Source organism: Lissotriton helveticus, chromosome 4_1, assembly GCF_964261635.1.
Source record: "Lissotriton helveticus chromosome 4_1, aLisHel1.1, whole genome shotgun sequence".
Lineage (NCBI taxonomy): Eukaryota > Metazoa > Chordata > Amphibia > Caudata > Salamandridae > Lissotriton > Lissotriton helveticus.
Genome location: NC_136063.1, coordinates 1,921,117,873 through 1,921,137,298, shown reverse-complemented (window position 1 = coordinate 1,921,137,298; position 19,426 = coordinate 1,921,117,873). Strand labels below are relative to the sequence as shown.

The 19,426-nt window shown below is 46.7% G+C and overlaps 1 protein-coding gene across 1 annotated transcript in view; it reads left to right on the top strand.

Annotated features, from left to right (window-relative positions):
• MOSPD1 (motile sperm domain containing 1) overlaps positions 1-19,426 on the top strand; it is a 212,556-nt gene that overhangs the window by 62,207 nt on the left and 130,923 nt on the right. The window contains exon 2 of the mRNA XM_078688576.1: positions 17,852-18,104. Within this exon, the coding sequence (XP_078544702.1) occupies positions 17,951-18,104 (154 nt within the window). The 5' untranslated portion in view covers positions 17,852-17,950. The remainder of the gene's footprint in view (positions 1-17,851; positions 18,105-19,426) is intronic.

Genomic DNA, 19,426 nt, shown 5'->3' with positions numbered 1-19,426 from the left:
CTCTGAAACACGAACCGTACCCAGACTTGCACTTTATTTCAGGTCTTTGGTAAGCCAGGCTCACTCACCATAGTGCATCGACTAAAGCCTACATTTTATGGAAAAGTAGCAGTATGTGCTTTCATTGTCTTTGAACTCTCATTGATCACTGAATCCACATAAGAGCACGCCTGTATTTCCTTTTGCAATTGTAAGGTGAGTGATGACGGGATGAAAGGGAACGTAAGAAAATATAGAAAACTTATATCTGCAGTGCGAATGTAGAGGAGTGGCAACATTACAGTAGTGTCCAAATGGGCTTCATGAGCACTCCCCACCCAAAAACTGATGAGATGCCTCCCTTCTATAATCCCCCCATTGTGCTGCTAATGTGCCTTCTTGCCTTGCATTGGAATTACCTCTAGGAACTTGGTATATGTTTATTTGTGGTGGCCTGCGAGCTGCAGGGCTTGTGGAGAGGTTCTTGAGATAGCCTGGGCATTTCTTTCTCAAAGTATTTCCCCAAGCTGCTCTGGTTATCTGTAGCTGGGCAAATGAGTGTAGGTATTGCAGGATTAGCTTGTGTATCTCCTCAGGATAGATGTAGAGATTGTAGTTTCACATTTATGTTTTGCACTTTTTCTTGGAAAATGGTTGTAGAGAGTCACTGTGAACTGGCCAGCAAGTAGTCTGATGATCTCCTAGGAACTGTCATCAGGGTAGAAGAAGCGGGTTAGTGTTCCTCTACAGAGAGAGCATATTCTCTGATTCCAGACTTTTTCTGATCAGCCTTCGGTGGTGCCAATTTGAAGATACCCTACTCTTAGGTCTGTATATTTGTGACCCCAAGTGAGGGATGGGATTGGCCATCTCTGTGATGTAGTCTTCCCTGCTGGTGTACTCACAGAAGTGATAAAAATGCACCTTTTTGTAACTTGAGGAAAAGAACTAGATGGAATGCCTCAGGTGCTGTCTGGATATTCCACTTCATACGATGCCTGCACAAACCTGCAATAGGGAAATGTAGGTCTGAGCACGGTATCTATGCCCGATTTCCACAAAAAAAGATAAACATACATGGAATAAATGTAAATGGAACTCAGAGAGACAATTACATTCCTGAAAATCTGGCATTGATCCAGTGCTCGTGCACTTACATTGGACATCCTTGCGCCTGCCCTATGCAATCCTCGTGCGGGAAGGGTGGCAAGTAGATGTTGGAAAAAGTAGTGGCTCGGGCACAGACTGCGAGCTGTATTCTGTTGAAAGGATGATGTTAACTAAGCCTTATACTGCAGTTACAACATTTAGGGGAATAGTGACAGCCCTGCTTTAAAGTAGTGCGGTAAGTGTAGTGCTCAAATGTGTGGTAAGTATGCTCAAGTACAGCGTCATTGTTGCAGCATATCTCAGCACACATTTTAGCACTGTGCTGGGTTGCACTTCCAACCAATATTAACAAGTACAAAATATGATGTCTCTGGCAAAGCACTTACTCTTTTTGTACTTCCTGTGTTATTGAGATTGGAAAGCGTTCAGTAATTGCTTTGGAGTGGTGGTTTACTTATGTGGTATTGTAGTCCATTAGGTGTTATTTGCAAACTTTTTATCTAGAGGATGTACTGCATGGGACGTTATATCGAATGGGCAAACCATAACATATCTGGCATTGCAGCATATGTTTAAGCATAGTTTTCTTGCTTCTTTGTATATGCCCAGGATTATTGTTTTGAAATATATTTTTGGGGAAAATAATATCAGTGCGGTTGTTTGCGCTATGAATAATAGGATTTGCCGAATTATTTGCAGCCAGGCGGTTATGTTTGTTAAACTACTGTTGTGTAAATTTGCACATGATAAATGCAATTTAATGGGGCTATGATTACTTGGTTATTACTCTCTGTTTTGATAGGTCCGGCATACAGTTCTTTTGTTTGTATTTAACTAGATTTAATATTTGTACTACTGTATTTTTTATTCGTTTGCGATGTTTGTATTTTGATGATTTTAAATAATCAAATAATAAATATGCAGCTCAGCCACTCTGGATTTGAGCAGCAGGTCTAGAAGAAAGGAGAATGAAAACATCCACACTGCCATCTGCTCCTCTCTCTAGCAGCCAGTCTCATTGCCTGAGAAATTCACCGGTGGCTGGAGGAGGGCTGTAAGGACACCTGGGTGATGGAGGTGAGGGGTTTTCGAAGAGCGGATGTTTTATTATAGGAAGGTCAGAAATGAATTGGACCTGGAATGGGAGGAGAGTAGCGAGTTCCACTGGAGGAAGAGTGCCAGAAAAACAATGGCAGCTTTCCTTCCTTCTTCGTTGCTTGTTGTGTTTTTGACTAAGGAGAGACAAACATGCTTTACATTTTTAGGTCTCGCTGGAGTAGCATCCGAAGGATGCGTCCAGCTAGAGACGTGTAGCCGCCCGTCTCGGGGGAATTAGGGACAGGAGGGTGTCACGCGCTTCTGCTGCTGGATTTGCCTGCTTGAACGCGCACGTCGGCTCCGTCCACATTCTCAGCAACATGCGTGCGCATACACACACAGACAGACACTCGCTCGCTCACACACACACCCTCCCCCCCCACAGTCATCGGCCTCTTTTAAACACACACACACGCATACACACAGACTCCAAGACACATACACACACGCACGCTCACACACATACAGAGCCCCCCGCCGCCGCACGCCCACACACACATGCCCCCCGCCCTCGCAGCTCAGCAAAGGCCCCCACTCACCGGTACTTGTCTCCAGCTCTCCATGCGAGGGCTCGTTGCAGGCGGCGGCGGTCTCTTCCTTCGGTGCGGGGCTCTCTCACCTCACGGGAGCCCCGCTAGCGCCAGCCGCCCTTCTCCTCCTGCCCACACGTACCAGTGCTGGGTAAGCTCCCGCCTGGGTTTCCGGTGTGTCTTGACGTCCCGCCCCCGGCCTGCCTGACTTCCGCCCGGGATTGTGCACGCCACGCATGAGTCCATGACTTCCTGCTGTGTCTCTTTGGTATTATCGAGGGAAAAGGTATTTTATTTTCTTAGCAACATTTTCCCGTAAATATTTTTATTAGCTAGACTGCAAATGCTTGAGGCGCCTGTGCCTTCTGTTTTGAGCAGAGGTCCGCAAGTGTAAATTCCATCCAGGTGAGTCAGGTTTTCCATCAGGTAAATGGTGCTCGAGGCACGGAGCACTATCGTCGGTTTCAGACGTATTTACTCTGCTGTGATCTGCGCAGTGTCCTTTGAATGCGTGTAGAACCTACTTTCTGTAGAACCGGGTGAGAATCACTCGTGGAGAGCAGTCCCAGAGGAGGGATCAGAAGGGAGAGCAGTCGTGATCTGGGGTGGCAGGGGCTGCGCATTCCTATTTAAAGGCATGGATAAGGAAAGGGCACGTGCTGCAGCAATTTTGTACAGATCTCCACATCTGCTCAGGATAGCGAAATCTTTGCCGTAGAATCAGAGGAGAGACCGGTGTCCATGAGACAAACAAACTGCATGTTTACCGTGGTAGTGAGGGGTACCGGCTGGGCTGGCCAAACAACTCCCACGTAGTAGCCCCGCCCACAGTTTCCTGTCACCCCCCCCCCCAAAGGATACTATCCGCACCCTTGTGCAGGAAGAAGGACCCCAGTGTTCACCTCGAGGACACACGCTCTTGGCCTCAACCACAACGGAGAGTGCCCTTAGGCCCTCAGAGTTAACAGACGTATCAACCTGTCTGTGTTAGCGCCTTGAAGTCATCACTGGGCACCATGGTCGCGGTGTAGACATCTCAAAATAACACACAGTCTAACAATTGGTGGCACTCTCTCTCCTCTCCCATTGCCAATATAAAATGTTTACCACGAATTCTTTCCTGCCTAAGGGAGGAGACCCCCTTGGCATCTGGTTAGCATTTATTGAGCACACGGGTGGTGTGTGCCCCTGTGCGCATAGCGACCAATTCATAAAACTGCCTCGTATTGCGCAGGGCCGTCTGCTCATTCCCATAGCTGTGGGTAGTGTTTGCATGCCTGGACAGAGTGTGCCCACACGTTTCTCTGTGTTTAGATGTTGCTTCAATGTTTCATTTTCAGAAGAACGTAAGTGCCAATGGGGCAAACGTTGTCGAAAGGCATGGGTTTCCGTTTAGTAACAAATGCAGTGGCGTCGAGTCCGAGTCGTCCTTCGTCCTGGGTGTATCTGACCGGCTCAGCTCTTTCAACAATCAAGAACAACCCCCAAAGGCGGCTCTCACCATCGCCAGACGTGTACCCTCTTGCCCCTGCTGCTGTCAGGCTGCATGCTGCTGACGAAAGCTAGCCTGGAGGTGGTGGAAGAACCTGCACGCTGTCTGCCTGGTTTCTGTCGACACTCGCAGCTACTGTGGATCCCTTCAGGCCCCTCCCTCCCACCCCCCGTCACTGTAATGTTTCCCCGGGCAGAGCAGTAGAGGATTCTACCCAGATACTTTACACCGTCAGCCGCTGTGACGACACCTGCCAGTGGAAGTGTCAGGCGACGAGAAGTGAGAGGCAGCCACGCTTCATGAGAGAAAACTCGGGCAATAGCTAAACAACACACGCAGTCATTTGTGAGACACAGGTACTCAGTGATTCATTTTAGCCGGTAGTTGCTGGCAGGGCCCACCTGCAATCCTTCTTGGGAACGTGCACTTATTTAACTCTATTTAATTTTTCAGACAGCAAGTGATGAAAAAAATACACAAAGGGGAAAGAAGGAGGTAGAGGAAAACGTAAAAATAGACTCAAAGGGAGAAAGCAGGGACCTGCATGAGTAAGATTAAAGGGGCAGAGAATATTTAATAGTGTATTAAAGAGGGTGGATGAAAGACCACGCCGCTTAAGTATACGCACTCCAACATTTAATAGCACCGGCTGCGTTCTTCTGAGCATAGCTTTGGGCACCAGCACTCTCTTTTACAAATTAAGCACTGGGACCGCACCCTTTTCTGGGCTTCATTCATATAAGGGCTTCCCACACTTTAATTATACCCACTAGTCTCATTTTTAGGGGCAGACAGGGAAAATACTCCCTTCCATTTCAGAAGCTTTACCCATCCACCCCCAGAGGCCCTTCTTTACTAACTAGCCAGTCTCTCCATACATGTCATTCTCCCCTTGTGGAATTTAAAGGTGTTATGTTATGCTTTGCAGATTTTTAGCTAACACGATCAAGCAAGCAGATATCCTGGGGCTGAGCAGGTGTGAGTCTAGGCACAACTAGGTCCTGGTCAGACTACTCGAAAAAACGAGTCTTCAGTTTCTTGAGGAATTAAAAAAAGGTCGGAGGAGGCTCTTATGTGTAGCGGTAGGTCGTTCCACGCTTTAGGAGCCATGCAGGAGAAGGCTTAACCGCCAGATCTTGTTTTCAGTATGTGTGGGATTTGTTCAAGTAGGAGTCTGGACGAGCAGAGGTGTTTTGAAGGTTTGTGAATGCAGATACAATTATCGAGGATTGCTGGGCCATTGTTAGGTAGTGCCTTGAAAGTGTGGGTGAGGAGCTTGAGTTGTGCTAGTTGGTGTATGGGGAGCCAGTGGAGCTCCTTCAGGTGTGTTGCGATGTGAGTGCCACAGGGGAGGTTGAGAGTGATTCTGGCAACCAAGTTCTGAATGGTTTTCAGTCTACTTGTGAGTTTTTTGTTGATCCCAGCGTAGAGAGTGTTCCCATATCCCAACATGCTCATGACCAGGGTGTGCATGACCGTCTTCTGCGTGCTGATTGGGAGTCATTTGAAAATCTTCCTCAGCATCTTCAGGGTATGGAAGGATGAGGCGGTGATCGCATTGACTTGGGCTGTCATGTCGAGTTTGCTGTTGATGATGATCCAGAGGTTCTTGGCGTAAGTGGTGATGGTGGGTGTCGTTCCTAGCCAAGTTGGCCATGAGGTGGAGTCCAACGGTGATGTGCTCTTCCTGAAGACCACAATTCCGGTCTTGTCGGTGTTCAGCTTTAGACAGTTGGTCTTCATCCATTGAGTGATTTCCGTAATGTAGACATTGAACTTGATCCTGGTAGAGGGCGTCTTGTCCGTGAGGGAGAGAATGAGTTGCATGTCATCAGCGTAGTAGAGGATGTTGATATTATGAGAGTGGACAATGCGGGCTAGAGTCGAAGGTTTATGTATGCGATATAGAAGATCAGGCTCAGGGAGGCTACTTACGGAGCTCCGCAGATGAGGTCGCAGGAGTCTGAGGTCTACAGTGCTAAACTGACAAACAGGACCCTTTAAATCAGGAAGGAGCAGATCAGTCAAGTGCCTGTCTTGTATTTTGATGTCATGGATGTGTTGTAATACTTCCTATTTGTAAAGTGCAAACATATCACCCTTTAAGCATTTCAACACTCTGGGGCCATCGGGGAGATTAAGTGAGCAATTGCCCAGGGTCACATGATGCTGACCTGCCACCAGCGATCAAACCGCGAGCCCTGCGTGCCGGAGTCAGCCGCTCTGGCCATTGTGCCACACCTCTCCTGCGCTGGATGAGGATGGGGTGGGAGACTGTGTAAAATGTTGCATAGAGGTTTAAGAGGATGAGGGCAGCCATGTCTCCCCTGACCAGAGTCATGCAGATGTCACCCGTGGAAGTTATAAAGGCAGTTTCTGTGCTTTGGTTGGGTCTGAAACCTGACTGAGTGATGTCAAGTAGTTTGTGGTTGATGAAGTATTCGGTGAGGTGTCTGTTGATGATTTTCTCCAAGATCATGGCCAGGAATGACAGCAGTGAGATCGGTCTGTAGTTTGTGAGCGTTGAAGAGCCCACAAAGGGTTTCTTCAGCATTGGGAGGATAGTTGCATGTTTTCAAGCATCAGGGAAGGTTATGGAAGATGTGGAGGCATTCAGAATAGGTGTAAGTGTGGCACCAATGAGTAGCAGTCCTCAGGAGTAGGTGTGGTGGGGGCAGGGGTCTGATGAGACCCCTGAGTGGATGGACTTCATAGGGCTTTAGTTTCTTCTGGGTTGATGAAAGGTCATGTGGTTAGCATTGGTTCTTTGCATAAGATCGGGAGAGTTTTGTTGAGGTCTGTCTGGTCAGTTGCGGGCTGAAGTTGCTGTAAATTGTACTGATTTTGTTACAGAAGAATTGAGAGAGATTGTTGCAGAGGTTGTGCAAGCGAGTGATTGAGTTGGAGGTGGCCGATGATTAGGTGACATTTATCACAATAGCAAATATTTATTTGCTTCTGTAAGTGCTGGCGTCATTGCAACCTGCCAGAGGTGGTAGCATTTCAGGGTGAATCTGAACATGCTTCTGTCTTCACTGTCTTGGTAGATTCTTCAATTGTGACCCAGTTGTTTGCAGTGGTGTTTCATCATTCTGAGTTCCTCCATCTACCAACTGTCCTGGGGTCTAGATCTTGTTGTATTGTAGTGTTTGAGGGTTGTCAGGGAGTCAGCGCAAGAGGTGATCCAATTGTTAACATTCTTGATTGCTTTTTTGAGGCTTTTCCTGTGTTCAGGACAGTAGATGTTGAGAGCGGTATTCTCCTCCTTGTCAGTAATGCTGTCCCAGTTTTGGGTGGCTCGTCTAGCTGTGGTGCATGTGCGTTGGACCAGGATGGGGATGCTGAACTTGACCATGGTGTGGTCTATCCAGGGGCTTGGTGTGGGCTCCTTGATTCAGATGTTGCTGAAGTTGGTGAAAATACAGTCTAGGAGGTGTACAGCGACCTGGGTAGGCCCCTTGACTCGTTGAGTGAGAGACAGGCTTCTACAGTTTCAATGAGTGCTGTTGAGATGGGTTTGGCATGGTCTTCCAGGTGGGATTTCATGTCTCAGAGTAGTAAGTAATTGCTGTCATAGAGGGCAAGTGATGCAACAAAGTCCGTGATGTTGTCAGTGAAGTTGGTGCCCAGTCATGGCGGTCATAGAGGAGAGTGCCGCTTAGGGTGAAGTTGACTGTGACGTGGAACTTGAACGATAGGTGTTCCATGTAGGAGCAGGACGTGTCCGTGGATGTGGTGTAGCAGACAGTGTTCTTGTGGATGGTGATGATTTCACCTTTGTGCTTGTGATGTCTCTTGCCTTGCAATCTTGTACCCAGAAAATGACTGTGGCGATGGCATGTGCCGATACAGGGTTCAGCCAGGTTTCCCTGGGGAAAAGCAGTCGGAAATTATCGTACATCAGGACCCGGATCTCTGTGGCATGTTTGGTGAGTAAGTGGGTGTTGTTGAGCATGCATGTGAGTGTGGAGTGTAAAGACCTATCTATGAATGCCCACAATTATTATAAGGCCAATGTCAGGTCAACAGCTATCCTTGCAGAGTCCCGTCTGTGCGTAATTACAGGGCTGTGCACAACAATAGCCTCATATTTACAGACTGCATACCCGTGCACACATGTTCACATGTAATCAGCCCAGTGCTGCAGTGGTCTTATCTTAAATGTAGACACAGGTGGTAAACACACTCATTTCAATTACTGTGAATTTACTGTGAGTGAGACTCGGTCGTAAGACTCAGCCATAGTAAATGTCCAAAACCCGGGTGATAAAAATCTGAAAATCAGGTAGCCTAAATGGGAAGAACCCTTTTCCAACATTAGGAAAGTCATAAGCAGGTGTGAGACAATACATGGGGGAAAGTGCATCTGTAGTCCCCTTTTTAGGTCTCGCGTCAGCGAAAGACCTTATGTCGCCGGCTTACGGGAATGTTGGACAGGGGATGTGCACGCGCTTTCCCTCAGCGGATTTCACCTCGTGGGCGCGCACGTGCACATCTCCTGTTCAACATTCAGCAGCCTCTCGCCTCTCTCATTCGTGCGCGCACACACAGCCACACTCACGCATGCGCACACACATTCCCACGCGCACACACTCCCCCCTCCCCCCCCGGCACACGCAGGGCTTACATACACACACAAACGCGCACACACACACCCTCCCAACCCCACTCACCGGGCACACGCAGGGCTTCCATCACTGCGGGGGCGGGCACCGTCAATGTGCCCCGCCGCCCCCCCTCACCGGGTCTGTTATACTCCTCTCGTCCTGTCCCGCGGTAGTGGCGGCTGCACGGGATTCGTAGGCGGCTTGCTCCTTTCCCTTCACAGGAGCGTGGGGTAGGCTCCCGTCCGCTTCCTGTTTGTGCTGGTGGCCCCGCCCTCAACCAGTCAGTCCCGGACAGTCCCACCTGGCTTCCTGTGTCTCGTTTTATTTTCGATTGGGCTTTTTCATACGTGACAGCAAGTTTTTAACTTAGCCAGTCCCATACGATACTTTCCAGTCCGCTTTCTTGCTCACCTCGCCCTCCAGCGGACCCAGTTTGCATCTCAAATATGATGCAAATAAACAGTCCCATAATCGACAGGAAGCTTATTCCGCCACATTAAAGTGGCTGTCAAATTGTAAATAACAATACTATAGGTGGTTTGTATTGTGGTTACATTTCTGTGGTGCTTCATACCAGTACCAAGGCGCCAACCCTGTTTGCAGAGTGTTGGCATGCAATCTGAAGGATTTCCTTGGTTGGCAAGGTGTGGGTTTGTGGTTTAGCCTGTAGGCGAGCGTTAACGAGTTATAATTGAGGACCATATAAAAAAAAATATGTATAATTTCTAAAAATATGGTTCGGACCAGTCCCTCCTGAGGGAAACAGTCGCCCCTCTAGTATTAAAACCTACCTCAGCTGGCAGTAGCATTTCAGTACTGCTTCCTGCTAATTGTTGCGTTGTGGACTGCTTCTGGTTTTTATTTGCCATTTTTTTGGTGTTTTTTTCTGTTTCTACAGGTTTGTGTTTCACTACAGTCATACAGGCTTCTTAAGTTCTTGCTGCAAAAAATGGTACCCACACTCCCTTACACTAGCCATTGCTTTTAAAGCATTCACATGGACTCTGGTCTCTCAGCCATTTCATTGCAGAGAGAACTACTAACACATCTCGTATCTGGTCGGCTGTATGAGAAGTAAACAGTGATTGACACAACTAAGAAGTGTCAGACAACAGCCAGCCCCACCTAACTGTTTATTGTATCCTTTCAAGATGAATGCTGTATTAGCCACTCTTCTGCTACAGATTTTCTAGTGACCAGTAGGTGGCAGTGAAAAGCAGCAAACTGATGTTGAAAACGTTGTTCTGTTTACAATGTTTACAGTGTTGTGTTTGGAGCTAGAAGAGGCGAATGTCAAATCTACAGATGGCGAAACCAACAAGCATTTGCAATGCAATATGTCTCGCATTTGCGAGAGTTTAAGCTATTAGCTTTGTAAATGACAATGCCTATTATTTTCGTTTTTTAAAACATAAATAAAAGGCATTGTCATTTACAATGCCAATAGCTTAAACTTGCGTAAATGCGAGACCTATTGCTTTGCAAATGCTTGTTTGTGCTTAGAAGCGTGACATGAGCATGAAACCCCCATTCAAAATCACTAACCTGATTTGCAAGGTTAGGGTCTGTACATTTTCCTGTGCCAACGATTACAGAAACTCTACCACCTGCAGAAATGTCTGTAGTCGAGACACAGAGGGGGAAGGAAGCGAGTGTTTCGGGGGAGTGAGCACTTCTTCTTTCATGAAATCTCACAAATGTACATTACTGTGGATATTGACAAACATTTTCAGTGCCTTTCCAACTCTTCAGTAAAGAAGATATATATGGCTTAGCCTGCACTGCACGCAATCTAAAAATGTAATTATTCTATAAACTATCTAGTCTATAACAAACCTAACACACTTGTTGACCAGAATTCTGAAGTCCGCACCATCCAAGAAAAGAGCAGAAGGCAGTCAATCTTGTCAATTGAAAAGCATATGAAAAGTAGTACACAAAGCAAATAACATTGTTTTTGACAGGTTATATTTGCAATTATGGCTCAGTCGATACTATGGGTGCCTTTTTTGGGTGATGATGCATAGACTCACATAGGGCAATCAGAGTCTTCATCAGGTCATTCATTCATTCGCAACCATGCCATATATTGAGCTACAGCTAATATTTCTTAAATGCATCGTTTTAAATCGTAGTGTAGTAATGAAGACACTGATTGCTGCATAACGCTAAGCGCTTTACCTTCGCGCTGCTCTTTTAACTCTCCTTTTACTTATTTTATTTTTTCTTGTGTTACATTTATCCCCTGTTCTTAGCTGCTATTACTTAGGGCCCCTTACCTGCATTATAATCGGAAATCACCGCATTTTTCGCGGGTCCGGTTCCGGGTGGTGGGGTGATAACGGGCGCCATCTTGGAGTGGTGTGGACGCCGAGGAACACCAGTAGTGAGCGGTCTAGCGCTCCCCACGCCCTCAGGGATATCTACTTAAGGCGAGCATTTGGGGGGAAGCCCTTGATGAAGACACTGATTGCTGCATAACGCTAAGCGCTTTACGTTCGCGCTGCTCTTTTAACTCTCCTTTTACTTATTTTATTTTTTCTTGTGTTACATTTATCCCCTGTTCTTAGCTGCTATTACTTAGGGCCCCTTACCTGAATTATAATCGGAAATCCCCGCATTGTTCGCGGGTCCGGTTCCGGGTGGTGGGGTGATAACGGGCGCCATCTTGGAGTGGTGTGGACGCCGAGGAACACCAGTAGTGAGCGGTCTAGCGCTCCCCACGCCCTCAGGGATATCTACTTAAGGCGAGCATTTGGGGGGAAGCCCTTGATGAAGACACTGATTGCTGCATAACGCTAAACGCTTTACGTTCGCGCTGCTCTTTTAACTCTCCTTTTACTTATTTTATTTTTTCTTGTGCTACATTTATCCCCTGTTCTTAGCTGCTATTACTTAGGGCCCCTTACCTGCATTATAATCGGAAATCACCGCATTTTTCGTGGGTCCGGTTCCGGGTGGTGGGGTGATAACGGGCTCCATCTTGGAGTGGTGTGGACGCCGAGGAACACCAGTAGTGAGCGGTCTAGCGCTCCCCACGCCCTCAGGGATATCTACTTAAGGCGAGCATTTGGGGGGAAGCCCTTGATGAAGACACTGATTGCTGCATAACGCTAAGCGCTTTACGTTCGCGCTGCTCTTTTAACTCTCCTTTTACTTATTTTATTTTTTCTTGTGTTACATTTATCCCCTGTTCTTAGCTGCCATTACTTAGGGCCCCTTACCTGCATTATAATCGGAAATCACCGCATTTTTCGCGGGTCCGGTTCCGGGTAGTGGGGTGATAACGGGCGCCATCTTGGAGTGGTGTGGACGCCGAGGAACACCAGTAGTGAGCGGTCTAGCGCTCCCCACGCCCTCAGGGATATCTACTTAATGCTCCCATTTTCCGCGCAGCGGAATCGCGCAGCGGGCGTGCCTTCGCTGTGCCTGAGTCTTGCCAGAGTCCTGCCCGTCTGCGCCCGTCAGCGTCTCGGAGGCGGTCGGGGCGAGACGGCAGGACTATCTTCGTGGTTACCGCTGCTTTAGTAAGTATGCTCTCCTACTCCTCGGAGGATCTCCTCTCCTTACGTGGTGCTCGTGGTTCTTGTCACCACGTTTTTCCCGGTGGTCGGGCTCTCAGGAAGGGATGTACGGAGTGCGGTTGGCGTCTTCCAGCTTTGCGGGGTCCCCAGTTGGATATTCCGCCGCTCCACTACCACTGTCTCCTTCTCAATACCAGATCATTGAGCTGCCATTCCCTCAACATTTGGAATCTCTTGAGGGAAACAAATACATCTTGTCTATTCCTCACTGAGACCTGGTTGGGGGAAGGCTCTGCCCCGGATTTGGCTAATGCCTTACCTCCTAATTATAATATCTTTAGGAGGGACAGAGCGACTGGTAGAGGAGGAGGTGTGGCTTTGATTGTGGACAATCGTTTTCTCTGTACGACCTTTCCTGTAAACAATATTCAGGGCTGTGAGTCCCTAGGTTTTACCCTCCACTTTTCTCCCTCACAAGCCTGTACCGGGATCCTTCTTTATAGAACGCCGGGACCCCTTGGGTCTTTTTTTGATGATTTGCAAGCGGCACTTTCCGTGCCGTGTCTTAGATCAGAGCAGTGTATTCTGCTTGGTGATCTCAATTTGCACATGGATAACAACTCAGACCCTGAGGTTCTAAAACTTGTTGATATTACGGCTCCGTTAGGGCTGGTACCTTTTGTACAGGGGCCGACTCATAACAAGGGGCACACTTTGGACCAGGTCTTTTCTACAAGACCTATAAATGTGTCTCCCCCGCAGCCTGTCCTGTGGTCTGATCATTTTTTAATTAACGTTGCGCTGCTCTCTACTGCCACATCTCGGACGAGGCCTCTAAAAAACATCGTGAGGACCTCTCGGCCTTTTCACTTGATCTCTGCGGACATGTTATCCGAAGCCCTCCTCAGTTTCCCTTGCCAACTTTCTGGCAATCTGGAGGAGGATCTTGCTCTCTTCCAGAATTGGTTTTTGGCCAGATTGGAGGTGCTGGCTCCTGAGAAGAGGACTAAATCTACTGAGAGACGTAGTTCCGCTCCATGGTTTACTCCGCATTTGAAGGCCCTACGTCAGGAGTGTAAGAAGGCGGAAAGGGCCTGGCGACGAGCCTATGATCCAGCCGAGAGATTGCAATATAGAGTGGTGACAAGATCATACCACAAGCAAATCTGGGTGGGGAAAAAGGCGTTTTTGGAGCGCAGAATAGATTAGACCGACAACGCTAGTAGAGAGATTTTTAGAATTGTAAAGGATTTTATTTCTCCTTCCCTAAACACTCCCTCTCACACGCACTCAGAAGCTTGGATAAAGCAACTAGCCGAGTTTTATGTTGATAAAATTAAATCTATTCAGGACTCCTTCCTTCCTGCCTGCCCCTTGTTGGATGTTAGCTGTCGGCCGTCCCTGCCTCCTTTAGATGGCAATGGTCCTTTGATGTGTGAATTTCCTCTTATGACCCTTACTAATTCTCTTGATCTCCTGTCCCGTTTGAAGTCTGGCTCGCCGCTGGACCCTTGTCCGGCGAAGTGTCTGGGGAGAGTGGCGTCAGCTCTTAACACCTTACTGAACCCACTTCTTAACTCCTCTCTGTCCACTGGTGTGTTTCCTCAGGCCTGGAAATGTGCTTTGATCCTACCGTTGATCAAAAAGCCAAACCTTGACCCTCTCATACACGCAAACTACAGGCCGATCTCTCTCCTCCCGGCGCTGGCGAAAGTAACCGAGAAGCATGTTCACCGGTCGATCTCCAATTTTATCGAGGAGAACGACCTTCTTCACATGTCTCAATCTGGCTTCCGTGCGAATTTTAGCATGGAGACTGCCCTTCTCGAGGTTACCGACGCCATCAGGGAGGTTTTAGATTCTGGAGGCAAGGCCATGTTGGTTATGCTTGATTTGTCGGCGGCGTTCGACACCGTGCCCCGCGAAGGCCTCCTGACAAGACTCTGGGAAATCGGCCTACGGGGGACGGTGTTGAGCTGGTTTAAATCTTTTCTGACCGGCCGCCGGCAAATGATCTGGGCGCCACCTTTTTCTGCTGATATGTCGCCGCTAGAGGTGGGGGTGCCCCAAGGTTCCATTCTTAGCCCCATGCTGTTTAACATCTTTATGGCCCCTCTGGCGGCGGTTGCGGAATCCTTTGGCGCCCAGATCATATCCTATGCTGACGATACCCAGCTTCTGTTCACATGTGACAGAGGTGGGACTTTTGACGGCATACGGATTAGGGACTGTCTCGATGCTGTCTTCGAGTGGTTCCGATGTCAGGGTCTCAAATGCAACTCCGATAAATCGGAGTTGCTTTTTTTTGGCTGCACTCCCGATCCTAGCTGGAAGGCCTGGTGGCCACAGGATATGTTTCCCCCGGACAATGCCTCTGTCAAGGCGAAAAACCTTGGAATTCTGATTGATTGTGACCTATCCTTTAGGCCCCATATCATCGGGCTTTCAGGGAAATGCTTCGGCATTCTCAGGATGCTTAGGAAATTTCTTCCTTTGCTGTCACTTCACCACAAAAAAACCATCGTGCAGGCTCTAATAGGGTCGCGTTTGGACTATGCGAACGCCCTCTATTTGGGTTTACCCAAATATCTTTTAACCCGCCTGCAAGTGGTGCAGAATTCTGCGGCTCGAGCCATTTTTGGACTCCTGAGACGGGCCAATGCCGCTGAGTTACTCAAAGCTTTGCATTGGTTGCCCATCTCTAAGAGAATCCTATTCAAAAGCCTAACTTTGGTTTTTAAAGCTCTTCACGGTATCGGTCCTAAGTACATTGGGAAACGCTTCGCCTTTTACCTGCCTAGCAGGGCTTTACGATCTGCTTCTTTGGCCAAAGTGGCTGTGCCTGCCATTAAGCGATCAAGAACTGGAGGCCGGGCTTTCCGACATCTGGCTTCGCGGGGCTGGAAAGAGCTACCTCTGGTCTTACGAAGGGCAAGCAACCTTCTTGCTTTTAGGAAGGAATTAAAGACTTGGCTCTTTTTTGCATAGGGGTTCTTGGGTTCTTTTCTCTTCAGTTTTTAGTTGTTGTGTTGTTACTCTGCATAAAGTTCCCTTCGCTAAAGCGCCGGGATGCTCTTCGGAGTAGCCGTGCGCTATAGAAGAAAATAAATAACATAACATAACATAACATAACATTTCATGATCCTTGATACTGCAAAGCATATAATGTAATTTGTTAATTTAGAAAGACGTGTGATCTGTGCAAAGAACACATTAAAACATCAGTAGCATTCATGAAATAATAGTTGTGCACCCATATAAATGGACGTGTGTTTTCAGCCTGGAGACTAACAATGAAAAGCAAATGTTAAAGAAGTATGATACTATGTGAAAATCATGACTTCATTATGAAGAAATAAATTTGAAAAAAATTGAAGCAAAGGTAAATAAAAAAAATTATTTCGCACAATAATAAAGACATTTTTAAAAACATTTTTTTAACGATGTCAGCATGGGAGGTTTAGAGTTAAATGTAGGTGTAATTTACAATACACAGTACAATATAATAGAATTTATAGAGCGTGCGGCTGCCCCCAAAGAGGCGACCCGGTACTTGCGGTTGTACGGTGTACTGAGGATTGAGCGAAACCCAATGCGGGGCGCCTAGTTATCGAACAGGTATGTTTTAAGGAGTTTACGGGAGACTGATTTCTGAGGGCACAAAACGGGCGGCAGAAGACCTAGAGTTCCAAACTTTAACGGTTAAGTGGGAAAAAAAGGTGGCCGCCTCTACTTGCCATACTAATATATAAGTTTTTGTCCATTTGTGCGGAGTGCTCTCGTCTGCTGATAGAGAAGTAGTCTTTTTCTCAAATAGCCATGGCCTTTATGCTAGCATGCTCTGTAGGCAAGTGTTAGGACTTTGACTAACTATGGGCAGCCAATGAATATTGCACAGGGAAGCTGTAACAAGCGCGAGCAGGTAACTTCAGAATCAGCCGGGCTGCCACATTCTGAATCATCTGCAAGCGGTGAAGCAGGTAGAATGGTAAATCTAAATATAGGCTATTCGCGTACTCTAGTTTGGACGTTACTAGAGCATGAATGACAGATTTACTGCTCTCCTCTGAGATTAAGCGAATCATCTTCCTAACCAATTTCAGTGTGAAAAAACATCTGATCGAAACAGATCTAACCTGAGGTTCAAAGGATAGATTGTGGTAAAATCTGACCCCAATATTTCTTACCACTGCTGCAGGAGAAGAAGTGGACCTAAGCTCCACGGGCACCAGTTGGAGGCATCTGGATGACGGGCAGTGCCAAAAGAAGGAATCTCTGTTTTATCAGAGTTTAACTTGAGGCAGCTTGCATTCATTCATTTTCCAACAGCCCTCAGGCATCCCTTGAATGCAGCCAATGCACCCATCTCCGTCTCATTGAGTGAGAGCATCAACTGCATGTCGTCCTCATAAGAAATAATCCTTATGCCCGAGCCTCCACTAGCTTAGCTAAAGGAGCTAAGTAAATATTAAAAAGCTTTGAGCTTAGGGCAGAGCCCTCAGGTACCCCGCAATCAAGTGGTTTAGCTGTGGATGTAAAGGGAGGGAGAAAGACCCTTTGTGCATGGTCCTCCATGTAAGACTTCAACCAAGCCCAAGCAGGACCTTGGATGCCCATATCACAAAATCTGTCCAGGAGAGTAGAGTGGGAGACCATATCGAAGGCCGCTGACAAATCAAGAAGGACAACCTTTGCTACCAAACCTTGATCAAGATTGACCATAATGAATTCAGCAACTTCCAAAAGAGCAGATTCCGTGCTATGGCCTGCACAGAATTCTGACTGAGTATCGTGGTACAGGTTATTATTTTGAAAGCTGCTGGAGATTTATCAATTGAGCCACTTATCTAACATTTTAGCAGCAGCCGTAAGCAGGGAGATGGGCTGAAAATTGCTATGCATCTTGGGGGCAGCACTAGCTTTCTTCAGGAGAGGAAAAAGCATAGCCTGCTTCCAAGATAAGGTGAAGACTTGTTTGAGGCATGGTTTTGAGTTATGTTAACATTTTGAGTTGGGTTTGTTGGGAAATTTTGGTAAGGGCACATGTTGGGCTTGGTTAATTTTGAGGTTTTGATAAGGAGCATGGGTTGGGTTAGGTTTGAGGTTTTGGTAAGGGGTATGGGATAGAGTTAGGTTTGAGATTTTGGTAAGGGGTTTGATTTAGGGTTGGGGCCAGGGTTATGGCGAGAGGTAATGGCGCAGGTCACTGTGTATCTTGGGGTTAGGGCTATGTTAAGAGTTAGGGTTTCAGATGAGGTGACGGTAAGTGTACGTCTTGGGGGGTTAGAGTTAGGGTAGTTGTCAGGGATTTTCTTCATTCTGGTATACTTCCGAATTGTTTCCATATACCGGTGACTACAATATACAATGCATTTTTCTTCATAATCACGTCATTATAAATGTACTTTCCATTCTTCACATACATCCAAATAGGTCAGCTGAAAAAATATTTTATTATACTTTTTCGCGCAATAAGAAAAAGTATCCTAAAAAGTCATTCTTCTTTTGCAGAACTGCCAAAATGCTCTGAAGCTTTTTACTGAAGCACGTGTTGAGACAAGAGGATTCCAGATAAGAAGCTGTGGACAAAGAAGAGCGGAGTCTGTGCCAATGCAGCAACACAGAAGGCAACCAGAGCTAGTGGAAGGAAACCTTCCTGTGTTTGTTTTTCCGACAGAACTTATATTCTATGCAGATGACCAGTCAACGCACAAGCAGGTCTTGACGTTGTACAACCCCTATGAGTTTGCCTTAAAATTTAAAGGTCAGTATTTATTTTTGGCTGTCAATCGAACTGCACTAAGTGTTATGCTGCGTGCTGTTAAAGTGGCATTTTTTTTTATATCTGTGTATATTAGGAAGTATTCTCTTAAAATTGTGTCTAGACACCATGAATTGATGTTAAGCAAGCTTGAGACGGTTTACGCATTGTGGGCTTATGCTGACAAAAATGCAGAGCTTGTGAGAGACCTCACACATAGCGCCAATCACTCTGTTCGTAGACTTTTACTCACAGACCTCAGGCACCCTGGGCTCCCTGGGTGTCAGAGAAATAGTATGCAACTATCTCACTAAAGGTACCCTGAGATGAAACCTGGGAGCTAAATTCCAAGAGTGGAAATTGCATTCTCTCATGGAGTAATGCACCAACAGCAAAAGTAAACAGAGGAGAGTACCACAAATCAAGATGTATATATATATATATATATATATATATATATATAAGAAAAACGACAAAGGGCTATATGTATCATTGAAATTCGCATTCGCAAAGACCGAAATTCGCAGAATTTCGGCCTTTGCGAATGCGAGTTCGCAAAATGATATGTATGAAGGAAATCCCGATGCAGAATAAGGAATCGCAAAATTTGCGATTCCTTATTTTGCGATTGCATTTTGATTCCTTAAATGCAATGTAAGAAGGCAAAAAATATTGCTAAATGGCCTTAAGGAATCGCAAATTACCACCAAATTCTAGTTGGTGGTAAGTTGCGAATTCCTTGAAAAATGCACATTTTTGCATTTTTCAAAGTGCCATGTGACGCACATACATGCCCTTAGGGCATGTATGTGCACCACATGTGCACCTATGCTTATTTCAGGGGTACACTCAAATTAGGTATAAGATTGTACAGTCACAAATTCACAATAATTCAAAAACAACCAATTGACAGAAGTGACAAAGCTCCAGCAGATGAGTGAATCTTGGAGTCTTTAATGTGGAATACAGCCAGCCGACACGTGTTTCATCGCCTTCGCGATTCCTCAGGGCTAGATGGCCGTGTCAAATGACGAAAGGTCGCTAAGCTGGTGATAATTCCGACCCAGCCGGGCCCTTGACCAATGGCACTCGGTATGAGTGTATGCAGCAACGGTTGTAATCTTTGTTTATATTTGTGGGTATCAAGTAGTCTAAATGGGGCTCGGAGGACACCCGATAAATTTCACGTAGATGGGTAAAATTCTGTTCTCGAAACGTGTGCTGTGTAAGTTCTACAAGAGGATACCGGATTGCGGTTCCTGTTAAGCGGACCCCAGGCCGTGTGCGGCTCTCCGAACGTGTCTGGCGGGTTCTCTTTCCCCGAG